The sequence below is a fragment of the Plectropomus leopardus genome, chromosome 10 (genome assembly GCF_008729295.1).
Source record: "Plectropomus leopardus isolate mb chromosome 10, YSFRI_Pleo_2.0, whole genome shotgun sequence".
Lineage (NCBI taxonomy): Eukaryota > Metazoa > Chordata > Actinopteri > Perciformes > Serranidae > Plectropomus > Plectropomus leopardus.
The window spans coordinates 3,268,373-3,294,583 of NC_056472.1; the positions used below are offsets into that span (position 1 = coordinate 3,268,373).

Consider the following 26,211-nt stretch of genomic DNA (forward strand, 5'->3'; position numbering starts at 1 on the left):
CTGTAGTCATTTGGTGAAATGTATGGAACTTTTAAAATAATAAAATTCACATAATGTTCCCTGGCACCTTATTTTCCCTTGAATAATGTTTTCTTTGTACTTTCCAGATTTATTATGAATTGTGATGAGTAAAATAGGCTATAAGTAGTTACTAAATAGCACTGAGTACAGAATACATAACAAATGCAATCATTAAAAATGTATTGACTAGAGTTGGAAAAATAGTTACGTGTGTGTCTATGTTAAAATAGTTGGAATGTAGTTAAGTAAATCTATTAAGCATGAGCAGATATTTGTGCTAAATCACAAGCACAAATGCCAGCAGAGCATCAGTAGCTCAGGGGAAAGTAAATTATAGCAGACCACATCTCTTGCTCCTCTGAAGTAAATTTTAATTAAAAATATTATTTAATGATTCTGGGATGGAATGTTGCAGATGAACATGCTCACAGAACTGTGAAGTGCTTAACATCTACGGCTTTTACATAAACCAATATAAAATTTGATTAAGCTATATTTGTATTTGTCTCATTGTCTTGACAGCTTTTTCACATACCTAAAAAAAATATACAGACTGATAGAAAACTGTGCAAAATACTTTATTTTGAGTGAAATACACTCAAAGTCATAGAGCCATAATGGCCACATTATCCTGCAAACTGCAACACAGACAGAATGCAGTTTTTGTTTTTACAGTAGGCCTATGTGCATACATGTCACATTTACCAAATTTCAAATTACACCTCGTCAAGAAAACTGATCATTAAGCATATTCATTTGACATGACAGTATTTCATAATTGGGACAAGCATGAAAATAGAATCGAGGGCATTGCATTACATTAAAACAACATAAACACTTTTGTTCATTTGTCTTTTCTATTTGTCGGCAAGATGATGATGATTTATTCTGCTTTATTATCAAGAAAGTCATTCACTTATATTAAAAGGTGTTTAGGCCAAAAATGTACATGTGAAGGAGTAAAACAGCAGTGTTAAACTCTAATTATGAGTTATATCAAGTATAAATCAGTAACCTAACAATACAAATAAAACAGGACAATTAAAAGAAACAGGTGCACAACAGCATGTTACTGTACTGTACATCTTTGTCTCATATTGTGTCTAGAAGGACTTATATACAGGCTGTACACCTCCACTGACTCATTTCAACACAACGTGGTAGCCATCTGTGGTTTCGTCTGGGTAACAGAAAACAATCCAGTCAAAAAAATGCTAACAATAAAGCTACACAGGATGGATGGTGAATTTTTAAGAGTGAATTGCTGTATCAAAGATTGACAGTAAAAATAATTACCTCTTATAGTGCTGAGGATGAAGCTTGTTTCCTCCCTGAAGTTCTGCACCATCTGAAACAAATGCATCCACTGATGTAAACACAGATCATTGCAATTACCAGAGTGTTAAATATAAAAATTCAGAAAATCTCGACCTGTATTTCCTTATTATGTAAAATGAACAATTCTCCCTAACAGTCATACTTTTACAGATGTCATAGTTTGCATTTGCCAATTTAAAAAATAGAATACCATAGTTAAGAGTCCTAAAACCCAGAAATTAGTTGGCCTTTCAGTAAGAATGTAATGATTCACTCAACTCACGATTCGATCAATTCATGATACTGTGTTGTTGATACACTTTTTTCATTATTTTTTTTAATTAAAAAAATGAGATTACAGAAGAATTATGACTGGAAAATATTCTTTTAATTATTTCAAACAAAAATTACACAAAGTACTAAATTTCTCTTCTTTTTTATATCAAAGTAAAGAATCCCTTATTATTTCAGAGGTGGTATAAATGGAAAACACAAACTATGCACTTCTCTGCAATGAATGCATTTCTGGATATTCACAATGTCCCCTGCTGTTAAAAAAACAAACCTTTTTACTGGGACAGAAGTGGCTGGTGTGGAAAGGTTTGCTTTTGTTAGAGGGGAAAGCAGAGAGGGGGAGTCTGAAGAACTAAGTTGGTCTTTTCCCACTCCTGGGTGATAAGCTGCACACTCTTTTTGGCTCTTTTGTTCATTTGGGCAAGCGGGGTTGCATCTCACTTTTCTTTTTATTGATTTTTAACTGCCTCCCTCGCTTTCAGCACCTCTGGTTCCCTCATATCCGAGTCAATGTGTTTTTGGTTCGATGCCTGAAATATGGTCTGTGGTTACCACAAACTTAGGAGATTTTTACGTCTTATTATACGACACATAATACGTCACCCCACTGAAGAACTTTTGAGTTTTTATGTGTCTTAAAAAAAAACAATTGCTAACAAATGGCTAAATAAGACTAAAAAACACCATCACGCTGAGCCGTGCCGAACACGGCATTATTGCCTTGTTGTGGTGGCGATGTCAAGTCATGCAACTGTAGTATAGATTGTTTATAGCCAAAGGTTAGCTGTTAATTTCTGTTGATTGCATTTAGGCCTAAAAACTCCTAAAAGTTGTGTTCATTTGTGAAGATTATCTTGCTGAACCAAACATGTAAGTATCATTAACATTTGTTTACCATGGATCTTATTTTCTGTAATAATCAAAAATCCAATGGAAAAAAACCCACATATGGGATTTACAATGGGCAATATAATAGTGCATATGTCAGGTGAATGGATGATCTGAGCTAATTAACAGGACAGTCATTAGTCACTTGTGTCAAGTAAATATTCAGGTTAGCAGAGGTCACCAGGCCTCGACCCTCAAACATTGTTTGTTTGTAAATAGTTCAAACACATGATGAGTTAGTGGTTGATAGAGACGATGTAAGGATACCTCATCAGAGACTAAGACGTGGATCCCAGTGGGTTTTTGCCTGTAGATGTGTGTGATTTGCTGTGGGCTGATGCTGTACAGCAGAGCAATCTTTTCAGAGAGGTCCAGCAGTGTCAGCTCCTCTAGGTACAGAGCGTGGTAGACTGATGGGAAGACAGAAAAGAGAAGAGGGAACACATGAATGAGCTTCATGAACAGTTCCACGACTACATTATTCATGACTGCAATAATGTTTCCCTTGTGAGTTTTAGTAATGTTCAAAAACAAAATCTGATATTTGCCTGTTTGGAGTCTAATTTGTCAGAGAGAACTATCAGGTTCAACTGTCACTATATCCACACAGTAGCACATGAGAAAGAAAGTCAAAGTGAAAGTAAAGTGAAAAATATTACGTTCCAGCTCCTTCTCTCAATGCTTCTAATATCATTTGCTGGAATCTACTGCTACCAAAGAAGAAAACAGCCAATCAAATCCGAGGAGTCTCTAACGCAGCTATCAACTGTGAACTACAGTCAGGATATATAAATCAAGATTCAGTTACTGCATTGCCTATTTGCATCAAATAGCTCTAATGTCTCATTGCCTCAGAAACATATTTTAGTGTACCGTTTAGTTGTAAATGAGAAACCTTGAGACCTGGCCGCCGTGTGGAAAACAATAGAGCCAAAACTAAGCAAAACCCACCGGCTAGAGCAAACTTTCTCATGTTACAGCTAAACAGTACACTTAAATATGTTTGTGAAAGCATTTATAGTGAGAAATGGGCAGGGCAGTAACAGCATGCCATAGCTGGTGAAACTGGTGAATGAGGACTGGTGAAAACAGTGTGTTCCTGCTGAGGATCACTGTCATTTGCAGTTCAAACGCAGGTGCAGAGCAGCACTGTCTGTGTTCGGGAGGAGCGACCATGCAGCTATCTTGTCGAGGTTGGGATGCTTGGACAGTTAAATCATTCCACAACCAGAAACCAGATATTAGATATTATTATTATTAAGTTATTTTTTTTTAGAAAAGATACCAACTACAGCTTTAAGGAGCATTCAAATAAATTAAACAGATGTGTAAGGATAATATTATTCAGTACACTTACTGTCTCCACCCCCTGGCTTGATGGGAGGTTGATGTCTGGCCTGCTGCTGACACACATAGATGGTAAGACGCGGCTGTATACACCTGGAAAATGTGAGCAGAAAGTGTATTACTAGTAGAAGAAAGTACAATTAGGTAATTTATAATTATCATTATTATATATTTAAAGTACTGGTGCAAGATTATTATATTTTTTAAAGCACATTTCCAAGTCTTCTTCTCCTTTTGTTTGTTTTTTGTTTTTGTTCATTTATTTATAATTTTCAGGTACTTTTATTTTACGTTTTTATTAATTTGTTGGTCATTTTTGGGCTAATTCCTCTTTAAGCCCTTTTTCCGAGTCGTTTTACCCTTGTTAGTATGTTGTTGTTTTTGTATTTATTTATTTATTTGTATACTTTACTAATTTTCAGGTAACTTTCTTTTACGTTTTAAAAATTTATTTCGAGTTAATTTTTGGGTCCTTTCTTCTTTCTTTGCTCATCGTCCTCTTCCCACGTTTTTGAAAGCCATCAAGCCAGTTTGCTCAGGTATAAAAGGGTTAAGAAGCTCACAATGTGCAGTTTTTAGTGACTTTGTCAGAAATGTGTAACTTTATTTTTTTTTAATGTTACATGAGAATATTTGGGACATGTCTGATGTAGTTTAGTGTATACCTTTAAGTACGACCTCAATACTAAAACATATTGTTGAAATAAACACATAATTGGCATAATAAAAGTTGACTTTATGTAAAAAAACAGTTATATTGAGTTGCATCATATTATTTTCCATTTTTACCAACAACCTATCTCTTGTGTTAAATAAATCATCAATAACAATGTACGCAGATGATTCAACAATATACAGCCTGAGCCAATTAAAAGAAAAAGTTCAAAGTGAACTGGACTGTATATCTGACTGTGTAGATAACTGGTCCTAAATATAGCCAAAACAAAGTGTATAACTTTTGGTTCAAACAATGCATTAAGAGATGAGTTGCCTCTGTCTCTTAGCATGAAAGGTATCGCCTTGGAGCAGGTTCATGAGGTACATTTCTGAGTGTCGCCCTTGATGAGCAGTTGAACAGGTCTCATCACATTAATAGGATTTTAATGAAAAGGGCAGGTAGGGTATGGCAGTGTCCACAGTGAAAAGATGTGCTCATTTTATGACTGATCATTCAGTCAAACAGGTTTTACAGTCATTAGTTCTATCTCATCTGGATCATTGTTGTTGTTGTCATCTGGTCGAGTGCACCAGCGAAATACCTGCGCAAACTCCAGCTGGTGCAAAACAAAGCTGCAGTTCTGGCTCATTAAGGGTGAGCATCAATGGCATGCACCAGGCTCTTTCTTGGCTAAAAGTTGAGGATAGAATTTAAAGAAATCTCCTTGTCTTTTTTCGTAACACATGCATTACAACAAAGCCTAAAAGTTTATACTCAAAGATCTCAAATCTCAATAACAGGCACCGTCACATCACTCGACAGGTCATGCGGGGTCATGTTGTAGTTCCTGCATCTATTATTATTATTATTATTATTATCAATGACTCAAATTACGTCCTTCCTGAGGGAAATGGTTTCATTTCAATGCCACATCATTTATGTTCACTCTCTCTGAATGCATGTTATTTGTTGTTGCTGCCATTGTATATTTTACTAATTGGATGAGGTGCTTAAAGGCGTGAGGTGTTATGGGGTACTGGGTGGGTCAGGGGACTTGGGTTGTGGATATTATTGTCTTTGGTATTTGATATTGTGTATAATGGTGTATATTCACTTGTGGCATGACCCCAGGATGAGTTCCTGCCCTGGTAGTAACTAATGGTGATCCTTTAAAACAAATAAACAAATGCAGGTGTACCTAATAAAGTGGCCACTGAGTGTTGAGGTATATTTTAATGTCTCACCTTCCTTTCATTGTGTTAAAAAGGCGAATGCCATCAGCTGGACCACAGATCTGGATCAGATCCTCCCTGTTCATCCTCAACAGATCAGCACCTGCAACAACAGCAAAAACATCTGCTCGTCTATCTTTCTGCTCCAAAATATTCAGTAAATTCTTCCTTTTTTCTTATAATTGAGTCACTCAGCTGCTCTCTCCTACTGTTTAACTGTTTCAAGGATCAAAATGTGTTGTGATGTTTTACCCTTGTTACCTGAGAAGCTGCAGAAGAGCCTGGAGAAAGGTGAGAACCTGTGACGGTGCAGCCACTGCTGAGTGTCCTGCGGCGTGGACGATGGCACGAGGTGCTACATGTCAAAAAGAAGAAGAGCCCTTGAAATGAGTATAGCAGCACAGCATCCACTGTCTCCAAATAATGGCCTAAAGGGAACGAGAGAGCAACATTAACACTCTGACACTGCACTGTTCTTACTTACATCAGAGCAGGCGGGCATGAGCAGCTCCCCTTGCTGGTTTGGAGAACAGTTGCTACAGAAACATCCACATGAGGAAGAAAAAAGCAACCTGTGATCAGGTGATGGGTGTGTTCACACTGCTCTAAACAAAGCTGGCTTCTTTTACTCTTTTACTCAGTGGCCACTTTATTAGGTGCACCTTTATAATGTTATGCAGCTCAATATAACTGTTTTTCCATAAAGTCTCCTTTTATTAGGCCACTAATGTGTTTATTTCAACAAGTTTTAGTGTTGAGGTCTTACTTAAAGGTGATGATGCACTTAACTGTATTAGATGTGTCCCTAATATGCTCATGTATTTAAATAAATTTACACAAGTCACAAAAAACTGTGCATTATGAGCTTCTTAATCCTTTGAATCTATTCAAATACTAACAGACATTTTATCCTTACCATGACAACATGATAAACAAGTAACAGTAAACATACAGTACAACAACAGTAAACAACAATAGAGCACACACATACACAATAAACATCAGCACAGCTTGCACATTAACTACAGCACAGGTGTTCTTTTATGTCAGACTTAAATTAATGAAATATAAATATGAATGAAATATAATTTTCTAAATCTGCATCTGCTAAATCTTATGGTTTAAAAAGAAATCACACTAATTTGCACAGGTTTCAAAGGTTCAGATACATGTGATACTGCTCCAGTTTTAAAGGGTTAAATACAGATGCTCTGGCAGAGCTGTTGTAGGACTGTATTTGATTGTACAGGTGTACCTAAAAAATCAGCCACTGAGTGCATGTAGAAGTTCATGCTTTCAGATAGTGCTGAGTGTTCCTGGTGGGCACCCATAGGGGAAGCTATTACCACTGTTAACATGACACCACTGATGCAGAGCTCATCAGCAGGAGAGAATTTCTAGTTTCCACCTTATTTTAATCTCTGAATTTGTAAACAAAGCCACAGAAACCCAGTCAGACTAAGTAAAACATTTCTAAATACATTTCAAACTGCTTTGATTTCTCGAGAAGGCAATGAGATGTTGGCAGTTCAGTAGTTTTATGATAATTTTCTAATAATTGTCCTCCATTTATCAAAATATATCAATATCAAAAATATACTGTTTTTACTAATGTCTTGCGTTTTGTGGGACATTGCTACAATGTGGCAAGATATGTCCATGATGAGATAATGTCCATAGTAAAATAATAATAATACGATCAAGGTTTCAAAGGCTTAACCCTTTGAAGTCTGGATCGACATCACTTTTCTTGTGCTGTGTTCAGACACCTTTCATAAGCGTTGAAACCTTAATCCCAGAGCAAACTGGTTTGATTTCTTTAGAAAATATGGGGAAAGAGCAACGAGTAACTAGTAACATAAAATGTTGGACAAATTGCAAGGAATCAGTAGATTCTGAAAATTATTAAAAATGAGATCGGAAAAAATGTCCAGAAAACTACATTTAAAATTAACATATTATATATTGGAAATTATGTTGCATCATTATTGTGTTTTTTAAGCTTTTTCAAGTCTTTTTAAATATATTTATTATGTTAAATTTCTGCCAATTATTTCCCCTAAATCCTACACACTGGACCTTTAATGTCAGTTTTCCTACAGAGCTCTACAAAACACAATCTACTCAGTCAGTGCAATAAAAATGGTGATATTGGGCGTAAATGCTGACTCACCCATCTGTGAAACTACAGGAAGTGGGCGAGCTGTGGTAAACTGGTGATGGAATGCTGCTGCTGCTGCTTTGGCTGGTGAGAGTCAGGGCATCGGGCCAAGGTGAACACTTGAGAAAGAGAAACAGAAAGAAGAAAGAAGATGTTCTCATTATTAAAATATGTGTCAGTGCAAACACTGCTGGGTGTAAGCATTTCCAAAAAATAAATATGAAAGAAGTCCAGTAATAAACTCCATCTAAACTAATTAGAATTAAATTGTTGCTTAAATGTTAATTCATCACTACTAACAATACAATCAAATGTAACCATTTAACAACTACACCTTTCCTTTAAAAAAAAATAACATGGTATTGTTATTTTTTTCTTTCTCATTCTTAAAATAATAATATTAATAATTATATAATAATATTATAATAATTATAATAAATAAAATTTTTTTGTTATTTATTTGTTATTATTATTTTTATTTAATTAATTATTTTTTAAATTTATTTATTTTTTAATTTTTTGCTCATTATTACTCATTTTTGTATCATATATATTACTTTTGTCTTTATCTACTTCTTATGTTTTCTTTTTTTATTTAATTTTAATTTTAATATAATAATAATAGTAATATGTTTTACTTGAAACTGATGTTTTATTTTGAATTAATTTATTTTTTTAATTTTTGCCATTCATTATTTACTCATTTTTTGTATCTATTTTATATATTTCTTTTTCTTTATCTACTTCTTTATTTTTCTTTCTATTTTTAATAATGATAATTAATTATAATAATAATTATTAATATTCGTTTTAATGCACAGACAATTATACTAGTACTACTACTAATAATGATAAAATTACAACAATAATAAAATACTAGCAGTACAATCATTTTTGGTAGTAGTTGTAGTAGTAGTATGGTAGTAGTATTTTATTATTGTTGTAATTTTATCATTATTAGTAGTAGTACTAGTATAATTGTCTGTGCATTAAAACTTGGACCCTGAATCATCTGAAAATTTCATTAAACATTGTGAAAAAATAATAATTATTGTTATAATACAATTATATTAGGCCTATGATATAACAAAAATCCTAGGTCCAATGATTAAGAAAACACCTAACTCAAATTATAATGCCATATTTTCTTTAATTGTGGCATTTGTACTTTTACTTCAACAAAAAATCTAGGTACTTCTTGTAGGAGTGATTTTCAGTGATCTCCTTTTGAGGACATACGGTGCTCTGATCAGGTTTGTTATTCATCCAGATGAATGACAAAAAAATGTACAGACAAGACAAACAGTATAGCACAAACTGCTGAGTCACACAGCACTGAAAGACACTGAAGAGATGCTCCCAATCATTGACAACGCTCAGTGCTGACGCTAAGCCACTCTTAAACAGCACAACTCAAAAGAAGTAAAGCAACACATTAACACACAGTGGTGTACGGGTTTAAACTCAACATGGAAGGGAAGTAAGAGGAGGGAAATAACGTTACTGGCAGATAAAATGATGTATAACTGTGGGATCAATAAAGTTACAGTATTTCAATGTTACTGACAAAACGCAAGCAGCTGTGCTCTGTTATATAATGCAGAAAGGCGTGTCTCACCTCTTTTAGCAGGGTGTTCTCATGGGACACTTGATACTTCTCTCTGTCCTGCAGGGCCTTTTTGTCAATCTTCTCTCTGTCTGTCTTCAGTTTGCGATCAGCTCCTTTAGGCTTCCAAAAACACCCAAAAACAATGAGACATTAGAAGTGAAATACAGAAACCTGCTACAGCTTCCTGAGACCCAAGCTTGTGTTTGACGTGTACTTTCAATTTCTCATTTTTTAAAAAAATTTAAATAAACTGATGAGTGTATTGTCACTGATCAGTAAGTGAAAAATGATGTCCTTCTATGGGGACAATGGGTTTATTTTTGAGTAATATAGTATAAAACTGATCATTTCAATACCAGAACACTTTTTTCCAAAAATTAAATTGCAAACGTAACAGTTTGTGTGTGTGTGTGTGTGTGTGTGTGTGTGTGTGTGTGTGTGTGTGTGTGTGTGTGTGTGTGTGTGTGTGTGTGTGTGTGTGCACGCATGTTTTGTTTGTTTTGTTTGTTTTTGCTATGCTATGGGTTAGGGGTCACTGTTCAACTGTTCAAAACTGGAAATAGCATATTGCACTTGTCTGTAAAAAGACTGTAAAGTCAGTTGGTATCTTAAGTAGAGTACCTTTATCATTCTTGTATATTAACCTTTAATTACAGCATAATTTATCCTCACATTATGTGTTGTAATACTGCTTGGGCTGCCACATGTTCCACTTATCTCAGTAAGATTTTCCAATTCTAAAGAAATTTTGAGTAATTAGCTAAAAGATGTGACTCAACTCCTCCTCTCTTCAGAAAATATCAACTTCTGTCAATTTTTAATGTGAACATTTAGCGGACTTGTGTATTCAAATATACATATGTACACCTAACTCACAGTTTTTCAGAAAGTGTTCCTTAGATGTTCACTCATGTCCAAAGACACTCCACAGTGACTTTCATCATATCATTGACCTACCCTCAATCAACATTCATTGACAAACATTGACCATCACTGTGGAAAGACCTACCTCCATCCCTTCAATCAATGTCCTCATATAAGGATGCAGGGTTGCAGGAGGACATACGTACATAAATAGTCATATTTGTAATGGACCATATGGCCCAATGATTATTAGAGTAAAGCATAACTTGGTGTAACACAAACATGATGACAACGGGCAGGCACGTTTCATACCTTAAAGACTTTGACCTGGCAGCTGGAAGAATGGACATTCTCCATGTATTCTCCATGTTCATTGGTGGTGAAAGTGTCCACCTGGATACGAAAGGGCACTCCTTTCTCCCCACCGTGCTTCCTGGGGGTGAACTCGGTGCTGATGCAGTTGACCTGACAAATGACCGGCTGTAAGTTCACCATGTGGGTGAAGAATAACTCCCTTTAGACATTTGACCAGAATCTGTGTGTACCTGGATGAAAATGGAAGCGTTCTTGACAGGATCCCAGAGGAACTCAATAGTGTTGAGATGAAGAGGGTGGGAACGCGGCTCCAGTATCCCCACTGACAACGGGACATCTGTAAATAAGGACATTTGCAATAAAGCTCCTAAAACTTGCAATCCATGTGTTGCTCAACAGTGAGGTCATAGTTAAGCACACAGTTTTTTGTTAGAGCAGCTTTGGTTTTATCCATAGACTATATCTATCTTTATTTACAGTCTATGGTCTTATCTCACACAGGCTCTGCCCTCTGCTGGACACTTACTGAGTAACACTCCTCTGATGACGAGCAAACATTCGCCAACTGAGATTTCCATAAACATAATATGTTTAATTTTTTTAAAGAAAAAGAATTCAGAGCAAGAGTACAACTGAACATTTTAACATAATTTTGGGACTGTTAGATAGATTAGATTAGATTAGATTAGATTAGATTAGGTTAGATTTGTGTAACTTTAGGTCCATAGTGTGATGTCATCATTTCCCATTCCTATAAATTGAAAAAGGGATGTCTGCAAATCAGTGGATCCATTTCTTGATCCCACACAAAATGACTTGTTTCACTATCAGAACAGATCCATTCTGTCCCATTAAAGAAGTATTTCACTGACACAAAAAAGTTCCCACATACAAGAAGACAGTCTCTGCAACAGGATGATAATACGTTTACACAGCAACGGTGCTTGCAGGAAATTTTCAACTATTGTTGTTGTTTGGCCTTTCATTCACAGGTCAACAGAGTTTTCGGGGGACAAAAATGCAAACTTTTGAAACTGTGTTTTAGATTACAGTCATTTAAAAAATAAAATCTCTTCTGTCGCCGTGTAAACTGGCAATGTGCAGAATGGTGACATCACGGCCGCACTTCATGCATGCACTGGTGTTCTTCTGTGGTGTGTCTTTATAAAGTTACAGCGCCAGCTACTGGCCTGGAATGCATACTACAATTTTTCAGTTGTTTTTGCATATCCGCGCACGCGAAGATTGTTTTCATAATGTTATCAGGTGAAGATGCTTTTTTTTAACGCAAAAGAAAGGCTTTTCCGCTTTCGGAAGGGCTGTTCTCGTCTAAACGTGGCCTTATACCTGGGCAGTCAACTGTTTTGGGTGTCACGGGTTTCATAGCTATGAATGGGTACGCCTCCAATGCTGTTACCACTTCTCTTTGTGCATCCATAATATGGAGGCCAGTTGTAGCCCTGAACACCATAAATCTTGTACTTTTGTCAGGAGTCAGGCAGACAGAGTACACAAATGCATTTCTTACATAAGGGACTTATGATTTCAACTATTCCTTTTTTTTTTTTATCGTCAACAGTGGGTTATCAGAGTTTTTTTGTCAAATCAGAGAGCTATGAGGTAAGATGTTGGTACAGTCAGCTCACCTATGTCCAGTATTCGGTCTCCAGGTCTGTTCCACCTCCATCCCTCCAGCTGCTGGTGCTCCATATACTGCAGTCGACGGTCATGAAACACCACACGCACAATGCTCTGTGAACAGGCAGGATCAGATATTTAGCCCAAATACATGGACAGCTGAAGCGGGGCAGCTCACACACAACCCAACAGCTTAACTATCGGGCAAAGTGCAAAAAGGCTCCCCTCATTTATTCATTTAGACATACTGAGGCAGTTTCATTAGGCCAGGGTAAGAATGTAAATATTTCATCTCCATTCCTATCCACCATACATTTGTCATCAAACATCAAAAGAAAATCTGCATATGTTAGAGGGGAAACTGACCCACTGACAATGATGTGATACCTTTGACATGCAGCACAAATAGTGACTTTCTACATAAGAATCAGGGCTCCCACACCCATTTAAAGACCAAATTTAAAGATCCCATTAAATGAAAACTTTGAATTGAAAAGTTGATCGTACCTCTTCATGGATGCATGAGTGGACATAAATGAAAACTGTTCAAATCCATACAAATTCTTTAACTTTCTTTAATTTTAAAGAGTACTTTTTCAAACGTATACTCACACCCAATAATACAATTTGTATATCAGTTACTCACGTTGTGTCACCTTCAATTTGGGAAGAATTGCATGCCTCCATGGTGAACAAAAAAATAGTGAACATTCTTGATGAATAGAAGTCATCGGGGTCTACATTTAACAATAGCAAAACTACATCATGACATCTGTTTACAAATTCTCACAGAACTTGCGCAGTATACGTTTATGCAGTCATTTTTGCAGTAGTTCCAAAACACATGCATTTTCACTTAGACCCTTATATATTATGTATACTTTTTTTTAAAATTAACCTGGACAATAAACAGCGAACACAATTATACACAATAATACACCCCACAGCAGCAACCCAATGACATCATAAGAGATTTTATAGAATCTGCTGAAGATGAAAATAAAGAAATTATTTTGGGAAAAAATTAGACATAAAATAAATAAATGAAAAAATACAAATTGGATTTAATAAGAAGTGAATATGAAGTTAAGTTATGTTAGACATACAGAGTCTATGACTCAGTGTTATGCACACAAGATCTTTCGATCTTTCGTTATACCCAGTAAGGATTGTAACTAAAACCCTAAAAAAAAATCATACTTCTGCATTAACTGTCTAAGAACAGCCCGCAGCCACTCGGATCATACTGCATGAGTTGTGTGAGAGTTTGTAACAACATTTGTTGATATAATCTTGCTGTTGTTAATTTGTGGACCTCTATGACTTCAGTTCATCAAGAATTTTCTCTGTTTTTTTTTTTTATTCTTTATTCACCTTGAAGGCATGAGAGACACAATATTTTCTTCACAAATTCAACATAACACAGGGGGAGTAAATTATTTACAAATGGGGATGTGAAGGTGAAGTCTTCCTTTAAAAAAATCCTTACAATGAATGAAACTAACCCTGATGATGTCACTAAGAGACCTGAGTTTTGAACAGAAAGCCTGTGTTACAAACTGGGGCTGTGGGGTAAAGGCCATTTAGGAGGCAGTGGGGGTCGGGGCATCCAGCTGAAGTATGGGAAATTTGGTATCCCCTATTTGTGACCCATTCTGAAGACTAAAAGTCAGGACATATCAGCCTCTGCTGCTTTAATTTGAGCCATTATTGTGTTACATCTGGCCCCCAAATTCATGAAAGTGCACTACTAAAACACTGCAGTACGTCTTAAACAGCAAGCATTATAAATCCTGCCAGGACATGACAAACATTTTACATAACCTGTAAAAACATGCACCACTGGGATGTTTATGGAGGGCAGCTCATGCATGACTGAGCACCAGAGCTAAAAAAGCCCTGCACCCAGCACGTCATGTGTTTGCATAGACACAACCTGTCCCATTCCTGTGTCTCCAGGATGCTACTGCTAACAGTCTACAGTCTCGAGCACCTGACGTGCCTGACGACAGAGACATGTCAAGTGGACACTCTCACACAGAAATTAAATAAAATGACCACTCCTTACTTTAAGTGAGAGTGCAGACAAACGTCTCAATAAATGGAGTCACATTTCACTCGCATGGGAAATTTAGTCAGTAACACTTTTACATGTCACAAAAACCGAAACAAAAATGTAAAAACAATCAAAGTTTTAATAAGAAAACCACAGCATCTCTAATATACCACTTTTTCTTCAATTATCCCTTAAACATCTGTATCGACATCACTTTTATTATGATGCATTCAGACATTTTTCACAAATACTTAAACCTCTGAAACCTGGAAAAAAAATTTGGTTTGATTTCTTTTGAAAACATGAGGGAAAATGTTAGAAGCAACTTTGTAAGAATATCCTGCAAAAAATTGTTATTATTAAAAAAAAAAAATGGGAACACTGTCTGGAAACCATATTTTTATTTCTTATAGTTATATATTTATAATCATGTTACAGAATAATATCTATGCATACACATATATTTCTATTCTTTTTATTTTTTAGCAATTTCTTACAGTTATTTTCTTGGTTTTAATTTTTTAATTTTCTTTTCTTGATGCTTAATTTTACATAATATTTGTGTAATTTCTTGCTCATGTTTGGGCCATTTCATATTAAGCTTATCATTGCCTTCCTTCCATGATTAAAGGATGCCAATTTGCTCAGATTTCATAGGGTTAAAGAAACACAGTATTTTCATAAATAATATACAAAAAAAGATGCCCAGATTCCCTTTTTGGGAAAGCAAAGAAAAATCACAATCATGTTGATAAAAGCAGACTCCTATTTCAAGAGGAATCATAGAGTGCGTGTGTAAAAAAATGTAAAGGTAAGATGAGTTGTGTGTTTCTTTGTTTGTTTTTTTGTGCTTTCTAGGAAAGAGGAAAGGTAAGTTTGGGTGATAGTACCAAGCTCTCCAAGGTCGACACCCCACCCCTGAAGTGGAAGGGAGGGTCGAGGGACCTGTGACAAACCAGGAAATGGATACATCAAAACAGATAGAAGAAGAAAGATTAAGAAGAGGTCATGTGAAAGTCAAAAACACAAACACCTTACACCTACCTTTACATATTTGCTGCTTATATCTGTATACTCCACTAGTTTTCTGTTAAGCATACGGATTTCGTAGGACTGACCTATACATTTTAAAACATTAAAAAAAAAAAACCTGATTAAAATTGAAAAATGGGAAATCAGTCAATCAGAAAAGAGTGGAAATAGAAATTCAATCAAATTAGAAACCTTTGTAGGCAGATATCAAGGCCAGAAACTGGGAAACTTTTACATCCCCACCCTGATCAATTAAGTTTTACATTACAAGAAAAGATCATTAAAATAGCCAGAGAGGGACACTAGAAAAAGCTTTTTCAGCGTATTAATAAACTACGCTCTGATGGCAATTACCCTCAATATATGTCATCTTTACATGGCAATGTAATTGTTCTATGCTACAGCAAGCTCACTTTTATTGTGTTTTTACTTCAACTAAATTACTGAACAGCAGATAAGCTGGGCAATCTTGTACATAAATAAAGGTAAATACAGCAAACATTTTTTTAAAAATGTCACTTTTCCAAAAGAGACAGACACAATCAGAAGGTTACACTTTTGGAGAATTATATGAAGTAGAAGGAAAAGTACAAATGGGAAAGAAGAAAAGACAAAAAGAAACGACAAGAGTGTGAATCAGATTAGGAGATGAAAGTCAGACACATTAAAACACACACAGGAGCTCATGTTGCACACATGATTCATGACTTTTAAATCTTATTACAATGATTCCAGGAAGTTGTTCACAGTTGTTTGTGGGTTCCTGTTTACAGTATTTCGCACTCTTATAGTCCTGGACAGACAGCTTGGTCTATATGTGCGTATTAAGATCTATGGAGGCAAAGAAAAGCCAAAATAATTATCAGCAATAGGGATGATAACAATTAATAAATGAACTATTAATCGGTCAAGATTTTAATCGAAGATGTGAAATGTAATTGATTAATCCATAGGCTTTGAAATGCTGTTACAATATATGCAATATGTTGCTGTGAGCTTTGATTGAGGACAAAAATGCATTTGGTATTGTTTGAAATAAGCAAAGTTTTTATGTTTTTTCAAATAACAACTAATCGATCGTTAATTTTAGTGAGTAATCGATAAAGGAAAGTGCTTGCAATTTGCAACCCCAATAAGCAACTGCATGACATAATTGTGAAAATTTAACACCTACTGAACACCTCATGTTGAAACTGAATTACCACTGAATTTATAGCATTAATAAATTTTATTTGAAACCCATCTTCCTGCATTTTAGGGCTGTCCCAAATATCATTTTCTGGGCTTAAAAGCTTCAGCAATGTTTAACAGCGAACACAGTGCCATCACCTTGAGCTTCACGGCTTTACTGTCAGGTGGGGAAAGACCTTGCGTCAAGTGAGAGAGAGACACCCTGCGCCATGGAGATTCAGTGTTACATGAGAGATCCCAGTGCGCCTCGAATTGCTTAACAGCTTTGTGACACTAGTTTTCAAAGCCTGAAAAAACTCCAACAGTGATCAGTACAGCGATCTGTGTCCAGTGTTCTAAATTCGTCTGTTAAATGCCGTTGTATGTCTGCAATTATAAGTGTTGATGCTGCTTTCTTTCTTTCATCAAATATCAATCCAATATCATCACTTTATTGGCTTTGTATTTGGTTATATGTATGCACTAAACAGTGAATAAAACTTTGAAAAGGCTATGATCATGTGACCAATGCACTGACGGGAGTAAACAAGGAAGCAGGCCCAAGCAGTCTTGCAAGGAGGCAAATTAGAGTGGAGAGGAGTTCACAAAAATCTAAACTCTCATGTTCAGAATTGTTAAGGTGTGTCCTCACAATGTTTGTTTTACTAAACCTAACCTCTGTAACATAACATTTATGACATAACTTTACATTGAGGATATAACATCATTCATGGGGCACTTATTCGTAGGATATCCTAAGATGATGATCATATGTGTGTGCATTTCTATAGGAGATCATACGAACCGTTCTATAAGGATATGCTAAGTTTGTAATGCATCATGAACAAAATGATTAATTGAGAAAATAACCAAATGATTATTTAGCGATATGACAATCATCATGAATACAATTATTATGGCCTTTCTTTGCTTTCATAGAACTAGATAATCTAGACTTGGAGTTCTAATGTCATCAAATCATAAAATTGAGATCTGCAAGAGCATTATAGCAAATGGAATCTATATAGCGAACTGCAATTGGTTTTACTGATTGTTCTGTTGTAGAATAAAGCTCGTCTGGTAATAAAACAGCTCCAGACTCTGCACACAAGCCTATTCCATCTGCTTAATGGCCTTGAGAAGCAGGTGTGTCTATTGATAGCAGGGTCCAAAATAGTAAGTCAAGTAAAGATGGTTTAATTTACCAAGATTCAGCCTGAGCCTGAGTTATGGTGGATTTGAAATCCCTCATCAGCATTAATCTCACCCTGCTGCAGCTGCTGGGATTACATGTAACAAAATGAGCTCCAGTCTATATAGTGGACAACATGGACATGGACATTCAACAAGCAGGACAGGTAGCTACCTTGGTTGAGATAGGTGAGACTCTCCTCCTGCTGTTTGACAGCCGGCGAGGTGGCTGCACACAGAATGTACTGGAATGGGCTCCTCTTGGCACCAATCTCTGCCATAAGCCTCGCTTCTTCATTTTTCAAGAAAGGTGCCAAGGCTTCTCTGAAAAAGAGCAAAAGTAAAGAAGAGGGGCTGAGTATGAGGGGGGGTCCTTTCCCTTTTTTATCTAATCATTTAATCAGGGGAACAAAGGTGCAAACGGTTGATGTTACAAAATAAAAAGTTTGTCATCCAGCTCCAGTTTTAGTGTACTAGTTTGAAAAAAAGGCTTGATTTCTTTCAAAAATAAAGAAAATTTAAAAAATAAAAATAAGAGGGGAAGACGGTAATGAGCAATTTTGGGGGAAAAAATACCCACAAATGATCAAGAAATTAGTAAAAAGTACAAGAAAATTACCTAAAAATTAAATCATAATCACTCTATTAAAATAATCTATTAATTGTGATCATTTTAAATATGGTTTTCTGTCCATTTTTCCCCTAGCTGTTCTAAAATCTACTATTTTTTTTCTTTTTTTTTCAATTTTTGGGACATATCTTGCCAAGTTGCTCATTCAATTTTCCCCATGTTTAAAAAAATTAAATCAATTTGCTCCAGGGTAAAATGTTTAAATCTTTGTAAAAGGCATCTTTTTGCAGCAAAGGAAAAATTATGGCAATCCAGGTTTCACATGTCAAAACTTAAATGTGCTACTAGATAATGTAGTACTGCAAATGTGCACATTTCAGAAACACATTTAAGTCATATGAGCACTTCTCTCCATATATTCTTGTGCAAGTAAACATCACTGCTTTGCACTGACCCTTCCACTTAACCTGCTGTAGAAAGAACTTTTCCCAGTTGCAAGAGCCTGAAATCCACAAGTTTGTAAAGCTTCTGAGCATGGCTTGTGCTTTACCTAATGTAACTAGCAGAGTGCTGGTGGTAGGACTCAGGCTGGGAATGGCAGAACAGCATGTTATCCAGTGTGGTGTCTTCTTGTATCCCAGGAGCACAGGGGACAGGACGTGGAGACAGCCGGAGCTAGCTTTGCACCCGCAGGCTTCCTCAGGTTTCAGCTCAGAGAGGTTTGGAGCCAGACCTCACTGCCAGCCTCTTATATTGTCCCAGTGATGTCATCAGGACTCCCACTCTTTCACTGTACCTTGTATGACCTCTGAGAGGCGGAGCGTGCTGACACACCTCCCACTACTAATGTTTAGCTGGGTTGATGCATTAATAGCAGCTTCACCTGACCAGCTGTTGACACTGCCAATACGCCCTAAAGTGAGACTTTAAACTCACTTAGGCTAATGATGTTTGGAGGAGCTTTTTGGAAAACAAACAGGAGAAAAGCCTGGGGTTTTGGGCCGCAAAGAAGAGCACGTTATGAATGGGAGTAAACATGATTATCTTACATGTGTTTGTGAGGTCTCAGAACAGCCATGGAAGAGTATTATTTTAGCTGTGGTATGTCAAATCCTAAAAATATTTGGTAAAATCATGACTTAATATCAAAATGCATGTTCGATATTAAAAACTCTTCAGAACTCAAGCAAATTGGCTTGATTTCTTTCAAAAAACATGAGAAGAAATTACCCAAAAATTAGCAAGAAAAAAAGTAAAAGAAACCTTTAACCGGTTGTCAAACCTGAAAATTAGAAAGAAAAAAAAGGGGGGGGGGGGAAAACACGACCTGGGAAAAGTGCTTTTAAATTCTAATAATTCCGTAAAATAATTTAAAATATGTAATTATAATAATTCTAACATAGTTTTCCCCTAGCATTTCCCTTTTTTCCCCTCGCCATTTTCCCTATCTTTTTCAAAATAATTTTCGGAATCTACTGAACCTGTAAAAGTGGCCTAAATCTATATAGAAAAACTGACATAATTTTAAATAAGTTATTATGATCATATAAATCATACAATTTTTTTTCTATAGCTTTTTTCCTTTTTTCCCTAGCATTTTTCTAATAAATATTTTGAATCCACTAGTTTCTTGCAATCTGTGGAATATTTCTTACCAACTTGCTCACTACTTTTCTTCCCATGTTTTCAAAAGAAATTGCACCAATTTTCTCATGGTTCAAAGGTTTTCTGTACTTGGGAAATGCATCTGAAAGCAGCACAAGAAAATTCCAGGTTTCAACATGCGCTAACAAACTAATTGAGGAGTTGAACAGTTTGGGTACAAACCCCTGCAGCTGCTGTCCCGGTCTCTTCAGAGCTCCTCAAAAGGGCCAGAGATTAGCAGCAGGTCATCAGAGAGTCTGCTCAGGTTAATGTTTATACAGAGCAGCTAAGCACACCTCAGCGCTTCGACGCATGTAGCTGTAAATGGATGGACAACTGGGCAATAGTGATGCCAGAGCCCCCGCTGGAAGTCACAGAACAAGGTTCAACCTGCAATACAAGGGGAAGAAAACAGAAAAGATACAAAAGCTTTGAATGACTCTTTAAAGGGGAACAGCATTTAAATGAAGAATTCCAAAGTGTTATTTCCATGCTCTAGTAAAATCCAGCCAGTATCTGTCAATCTGAGCTACTTTCTTGAAGCCAGAAACCAGAGAAGTAGGTCTCAAACTTGTGATGTCATTGGGTGTAAACTCTGCTCCATAAACAATGAATGGGAGATTTTTTTTATACCTAAATGAGCTTTAGTCTACTGTAGTGTTCTCAGTTCTGAAACATAAAATGTCCCCGTATAGACCTAATCATAACATCCATTTACATTAACTTCTGGGTGGAAAACCACCCTGTCACGTAGATATAATCAAACAGTGCTGAGAAAACTCTGTCTTAATTGATTTGTTTTAAGCAACCTAAAAAATCAGTCGTTTAAGTATGCACTTAGAGCATTTTCACCACTTTACCTTGCCATATGACAGCCCTTAACAAAGGGGATTTGAGGCAGATACGTCAAAAACACCAGATTTGATTTATTGAAGACATTACCAAAGCAAGACAGTTCATAAAAAAAATCACAACAGAAACGTCATGTAGGTCCGACCACCATGTTTATCTCTGGATCTTTATTTTACAGTTATGGCTGAAAATGACAACAGAAATACACAAATGCAAGTGACTTTTGTTGTTGGTGCAACATCACAGTGATTCTGTCTATCCTCAGATCATTCTCCTGGGTGCTTATTTAAAACATCATTCACCATTCTTTGTCCAGCAGCTCCAGACTTTATACCCTATGACATCACAAATTTGACTTCTAGCACTTTAGTTTTAGATTTGGGAAAGACTTTTAAGGTTTACTAATATTTTTTCTAACTGTCTTCCATAGGGATGTCAGTTAATTTCGCTTTTGATAGCCCAACACCCATAAACTCACCAGTCAATTTTTAAGAAAAAATGAAAGTGAATACAAGAGTTTTTTTTAACGCGTATTCCGGTGCACCACTGACTCAGTGAGCTTTAGCTCCACATTTCAAAGCACTATCCATGTAGAGGGGGTAAAATTGAAATGTGTTGTGTTGTAAATGTGTTGCCTTTTATTTTCTGTTGGTTTTGCAGACGGACAGCTGACTATCTGGGTTCACATGTGGAAATATTGGGTGCTTTAGAAAACACTCTGTGCCGGAGTGCCGGACAGATTCTGGCACAAAAATGGGTGTAGTTCCCCTTTACATCCTGCACAATATTAAACTATTTGTTAGCAATTCTGGGATGAATAACTAAAAAACATTCAGTGCAAATCAGTTCTTAGTCTGTTTATTTCTAGAGCAAACAATTTCTTTACATTGTTGCAAACCTATCACAGGTGGAAGTTAACAAAAAAGAAACCCTTCTGTACAGTTTATCATGAGAGACCAAAATAAAATAAATCAAATAAAATATATAAATACAGGTATACATGACCGATTGAGACAAAAGAAAGACAGTGTACTGTAGAACATGCATAGTGAACAGTTTGCAAGGAATACCATGTAGTCTGTTTCTAGGACCAGTAGTGTGGTAACATATGCTAGCGGCCGGTAGTGTGCTGACTGGTGAAATTTCCGACTTATTGTGGATTTGTTTTTAATTGGCTTTAAAATAATACAAGGCTGTTAAACAGTCTGAGACTGTTGGGGGGGATTCAGGAGAAAGAAAAGTCAGGCAGAGTGCAGACAGGCATATTACAGAGTGTACAGGGCTGCATGTTGCTGATATCAGTTTCAGTACCAATACTTAAAAAGCTAATTATAACACATATTAAGTCTGTACATTCATTTACTTAAATAACCACAACTCTCAGTGGATTCCCTGAATGAAAACACCACTCAACTAAAAACAGTGAGTCCAAAATTGTCCATCCAAGGACTCAGGCTGTCCCCAGGTGATAAAAGGAATACTAATAGTATGATTCATTTGCTAGACGTTAGCAAATGAGATGACGGAATTTAAAAGGCATGAGACTGACCCCTTTCCTACAGTAGATTAACTGTACCATGATCATCCAAATCATATCCAACAGTAACAAATCTGATCAGATGGGGGAAACCTTTTCCCAATCAGGGATCCATGGCTGGACACAGATCTCTGGGGCTAAACTACTGGAACCCATCAACTTAAAGAGAGATCTCATTGCAAGATCCAACGTTTTAAAGCTTGTTGGTACCTCAAATTTAACACTGAAAAGAAAAAACAAAATCACAGCCGTGCTCTGAGGTACAAATTCTCCGTATCCCGCCTGAATAGTTCTACCTGCCTAAAGAGTAACTAAACCCCAAAACCACTTTTTCAATTGAAAACCAATATATATGGTTATCTAGAAATGCTGTTGATGGATTCAGGTCCAACTCTTTGAACTTGAGTGTGAAGTATTAAAATTCTACATATTGTGTTATCAATGTGCATAGTGACTGCCCTCTAAAGGTTGAAACCTGGCTACTGCAGCTGAATTTGGTCATTGGCTGATCCTGGTAGCCGCTGCCTCCTCACCGACCAACTACTTTGTGTGTGTGGGGGTAAGGGAGGTGCTGTGGATCAAGAGGCGGCACGGTTTTTTGACTGTGTGTGTCTTAGCACCCCTCTCAGCCCTGCCTAATTTTTGAGACTTTTTTCACATTCCCGGGAAGAGGCATTCAAGTCAAAAGTAAGGGGGTTTAGTTACTCTTAAAATCTATCAAACACATGGTTTGGGTCAACAGTTGTACCTTTTACATATGAGTGTGACTAATGTGACTACCTCCTATGCAGAAACATTAAATCAGAGTTGAGTAATCTGATGATGTCACAAGTGCACTTTAACAGCCAAAAACCCTGGGCCCTTCAAAACAGCAAGTTGGCATGTGCTGTAGGTTACATGCAAGCTATTTTTGCTAACGTGCAAAAAAGTGATCAACCTGTTCACTTTTCCTTTTTTTTTTTTTGTTCATTGACATTATGTAAAACCTTGCGAAGCAGTGGTCAAAAAGTGTATGTACAAAATACCTTAATTTGTGGATTTATTGCAGAAGCTGTAGTTACGTGAAGGGGAACTAAAGGAGGAAACAACTAATACTGTTTGCATCGTCACAGGTCGAGAACACTGCCAGGGGTCCGTTTTCCTGCAGATTCACTTTTTTCTTTTTTTTTGTTTTGCAGAGCCAAGAGTTACAGTGCTGTACATCCCATTCAGTCCCAACCGATTAACATTAGTGTGTAAAGTGAATAAGGCCTGGTAATGTCTTTTTGACTGTCTCGGATCGCTTGTCTCTCTCCCAACTCCACGCAGGGAAAACATCCGCAGTATTTACAATGGACTTCCTCTTCAAACACAGTCACTGGACTGAGCAGCAACCTTGGAGATTAACAGGTAAGATGCCACAGACTGGCAACCATCAGGCAACCATTTCTGAAGGTATGTTGAACAAAATGCAGTTTTCAAACTTGATGCAGAAAGTTCGGTGAGAAATGCAGGCAACAAAATTTTACTTTCCACGCATTTCTTTCTTCTGCTGATTGTGAATTTAAGACAAATTTTAATTGTGCAGTTTAACAGCAATTTCATTTACCGTACCTCAAAAGCAATATCTGCACAAAATTTAAAGGATTGTCAATTATGTTGCTAAATCTTTTGGCAATTTGTTACTTAACTTGAGCGTTAAGTTTCTGTGAAAGGGAGATTCAATTGATTAAGCCACTCTTAATTACAAATTAAAAAAAAAAAGACCACAATCGATGCTCAGGCTTCTATGAACCGCGATCATGATCAATAAAACATGAACTAAAAATCGTCATACAGTACTTTCTTTTTTTCTGTCACATTTGTATCTTTTTTCTTATAATATTTGGTTTCTATGCTCCCCAAACCATAATCCATCCCAAAATCTAAGTTACCATCACTGGGCCAGCCAAATGACATTTCATCCCAAACTGTAGTCGATCTGACAGAAATTTCTCCACTCTGATCATGAATACTTCACGGCATCATGTATGAACTATTTCATCTATCAAATCTGAGGGCTTAAGGAGAAAGAAGGCGGTTTGGAGGTTGTGGGAGCCGAGGACGAACAGAAAGTGCATTTCCTAGATCCAAAAACTCCAAATGTGTCGATTTCCTCCCCACCAGTTTAAACCCAATCCACAGTTACATTCAAAAGTTTCTAAAGCAGGAGGTGGGGAGGATGAACTGAATGACAAAGAGGTTGCTGACAGGATCTCCTCGAAACTGCAGAAAAGCGCAGTGAAACTCAAGTTGAGATGAGAAAGAGGAGGGGAGGCTGAAAGAAGCATGGCGCCCATTCACAGGGTTTCCAAATGAAACCTCCCTCCATTAACTGTGAGAGGAGACGTCTGAGGAGCTGCTGCTATTGCTGTTGGTCGTCTGGGCCCGCTTGATGTACAGGTTCAGTAACTTCATCTGCAAACAAACAATGACAAGACAAATTGATCTTTTTTCTTGGCACTGTGAAATTATGTATTTGGAGGATTATCACATCTGACATGCTTTTTAGGTCTTAATAAAGTTCTGAAGAAGCTATACTTTTCAATCATGCTGTTTGAAACTGAATGAAAAAAAGGCAAAAACGTAGGTCAGTGGCTCCAAGTTTGGTATAGTATCATGCCATTATTCCAATGGCCCATTATTCCAAATCCCCAACAGTCGTAAAAATGCTTTAAAGGCATAAAAATTCAATTGATACTGGTATCCTTGTTTTGGTATGTTTTTGCAATGACTTGATGCATGCTCATGATAAAGTGTGGCAGAATTTAATAAATTGTATGTTCAATTAGTATGTATTAGTATGTATGTTCAACTCAGTTGGAAATTCCGACATCATTATGAATCTACCGACTACTTTCTGTTTGGACCTCACAAGGTACACGGTGACGAGAGGAGAGAGCTGTTTTGTTTGTACTTCGATTACATCTGAGAGAACAACTTGAGAATGTGACGGTACTTCCTCAGCCACGCTCAATTGATAACCAGCTGTCCAAGGGATCAGAGGGGAGGGTCCTTTCATTCAGGTGAACCTGACCCTCAGACCTCAACCCTTACATAACCCAAGGACACATGTCGGAGTGAAAGTGGGGCAGATATGACCCCGTGCTTTATAATTGGACAGCCGGTCTAAACCTGCTGAGAAATAACAACATGGGAAGACGATAAGGTACTGCGTCTGTTCAAGAGATGTCGGTAAAACTGTGTGTGTGTGTGTGTGTGTGTGTGTGTGTGTGTGTGTGTGTGTGTGTACATGCAAAACATTGCTGCAGTCATTACCTTGCTGCCCGTGAGCTGTGCCAGGTGGGGTTTGAGATCCTCACCAATCACAGAGTAGATAGCCACCAAACAGAACACGCTGGCCTTGCGAACGCTGCTCTCTGTGTTGTCATAGCCCTGTGGAGAAATGAGGCGGCACCAGGCACCACGCGCGCACACACATACACACATACGAGGGGTCAGCAGGAACGTGGGAGGAGTCACACAGGGTGCAGAGTACTCGCAAACATTTCCAGGGACAAATAAGGCAAATAGTTCCCAGTGTCCAAATATGAACATTGACCAAATATGCCTTTTTGGAGTTTCTGCTCTGCAGTCTCCCCAGAAATCTCTTGCTTTTGTGTTATTTAATTCATACAAATTAGAAAAAAAAACATTTAATTCCTTTTTCAAAAAAAGAGTGTAGTTGTTTAGCATTTTTGTAAATTTTATCAAATTTTGTGGAGTCCAGTCAAAAAAAAAACAAAATAAACCTTTTTTGAGTGACTAATAGAATTCATAAAAATGAGTAAATACA

At 36.8% G+C, this 26,211-nt stretch overlaps 2 protein-coding genes across 10 annotated transcripts in view; both read right to left on the reverse strand.

Annotated features, from left to right (window-relative positions):
* Positions 1 to 580: 580 nt before the first annotated feature.
* On the reverse strand, positions 581 to 19,067 carry tfcp2l1 (transcription factor CP2-like 1). Of its 2 annotated transcripts, XM_042494645.1 has the most exons (15): positions 18,915 to 19,067; positions 17,969 to 18,117; positions 15,445 to 15,518; positions 12,353 to 12,458; positions 10,937 to 11,043; positions 10,704 to 10,856; positions 9,537 to 9,647; positions 7,931 to 8,037; positions 6,242 to 6,293; positions 6,019 to 6,112; positions 5,770 to 5,860; positions 3,878 to 3,960; positions 2,788 to 2,930; positions 1,318 to 1,369; positions 581 to 1,201 (listed from the first exon to the last, which is right to left on the reverse strand). In XM_042494645.1, the coding sequence occupies exons 1-15, from the start codon at positions 18,971 to 18,973 to the stop codon at positions 1,164 to 1,166; spliced, it is 1,419 nt and encodes a 472-aa protein (XP_042350579.1). In that variant the 5' UTR covers positions 18,974 to 19,067; the 3' UTR covers positions 581 to 1,163. The 2 variants fall into 2 exon arrangements, with proteins under 2 accessions (XP_042350579.1, XP_042350580.1); XM_042494646.1 differs by lacking the exon at positions 15,445 to 15,518 and having other exon boundaries at positions 18,915 to 19,003.
* Positions 19,068 to 21,701: 2,634 nt separating this feature from the next.
* The window catches only part of clasp1a (cytoplasmic linker associated protein 1a), a 115,846-nt gene continuing 111,336 nt past the window's right edge, over positions 21,702 to 26,211 (reverse strand). For all 8 annotated transcript variants that reach the window (XM_042494519.1, XM_042494515.1, XM_042494512.1 and 5 more), the window contains 2 exons: positions 25,695 to 25,811; positions 21,702 to 24,833 (listed from right to left, as the gene is read on the reverse strand). In XM_042494519.1, the coding sequence (XP_042350453.1) occupies positions 24,747 to 24,833; positions 25,695 to 25,811 (204 nt within the window). In that variant the 3' untranslated portion in view covers positions 21,702 to 24,746. The remainder of the gene's footprint in view (positions 24,834 to 25,694; positions 25,812 to 26,211) is intronic.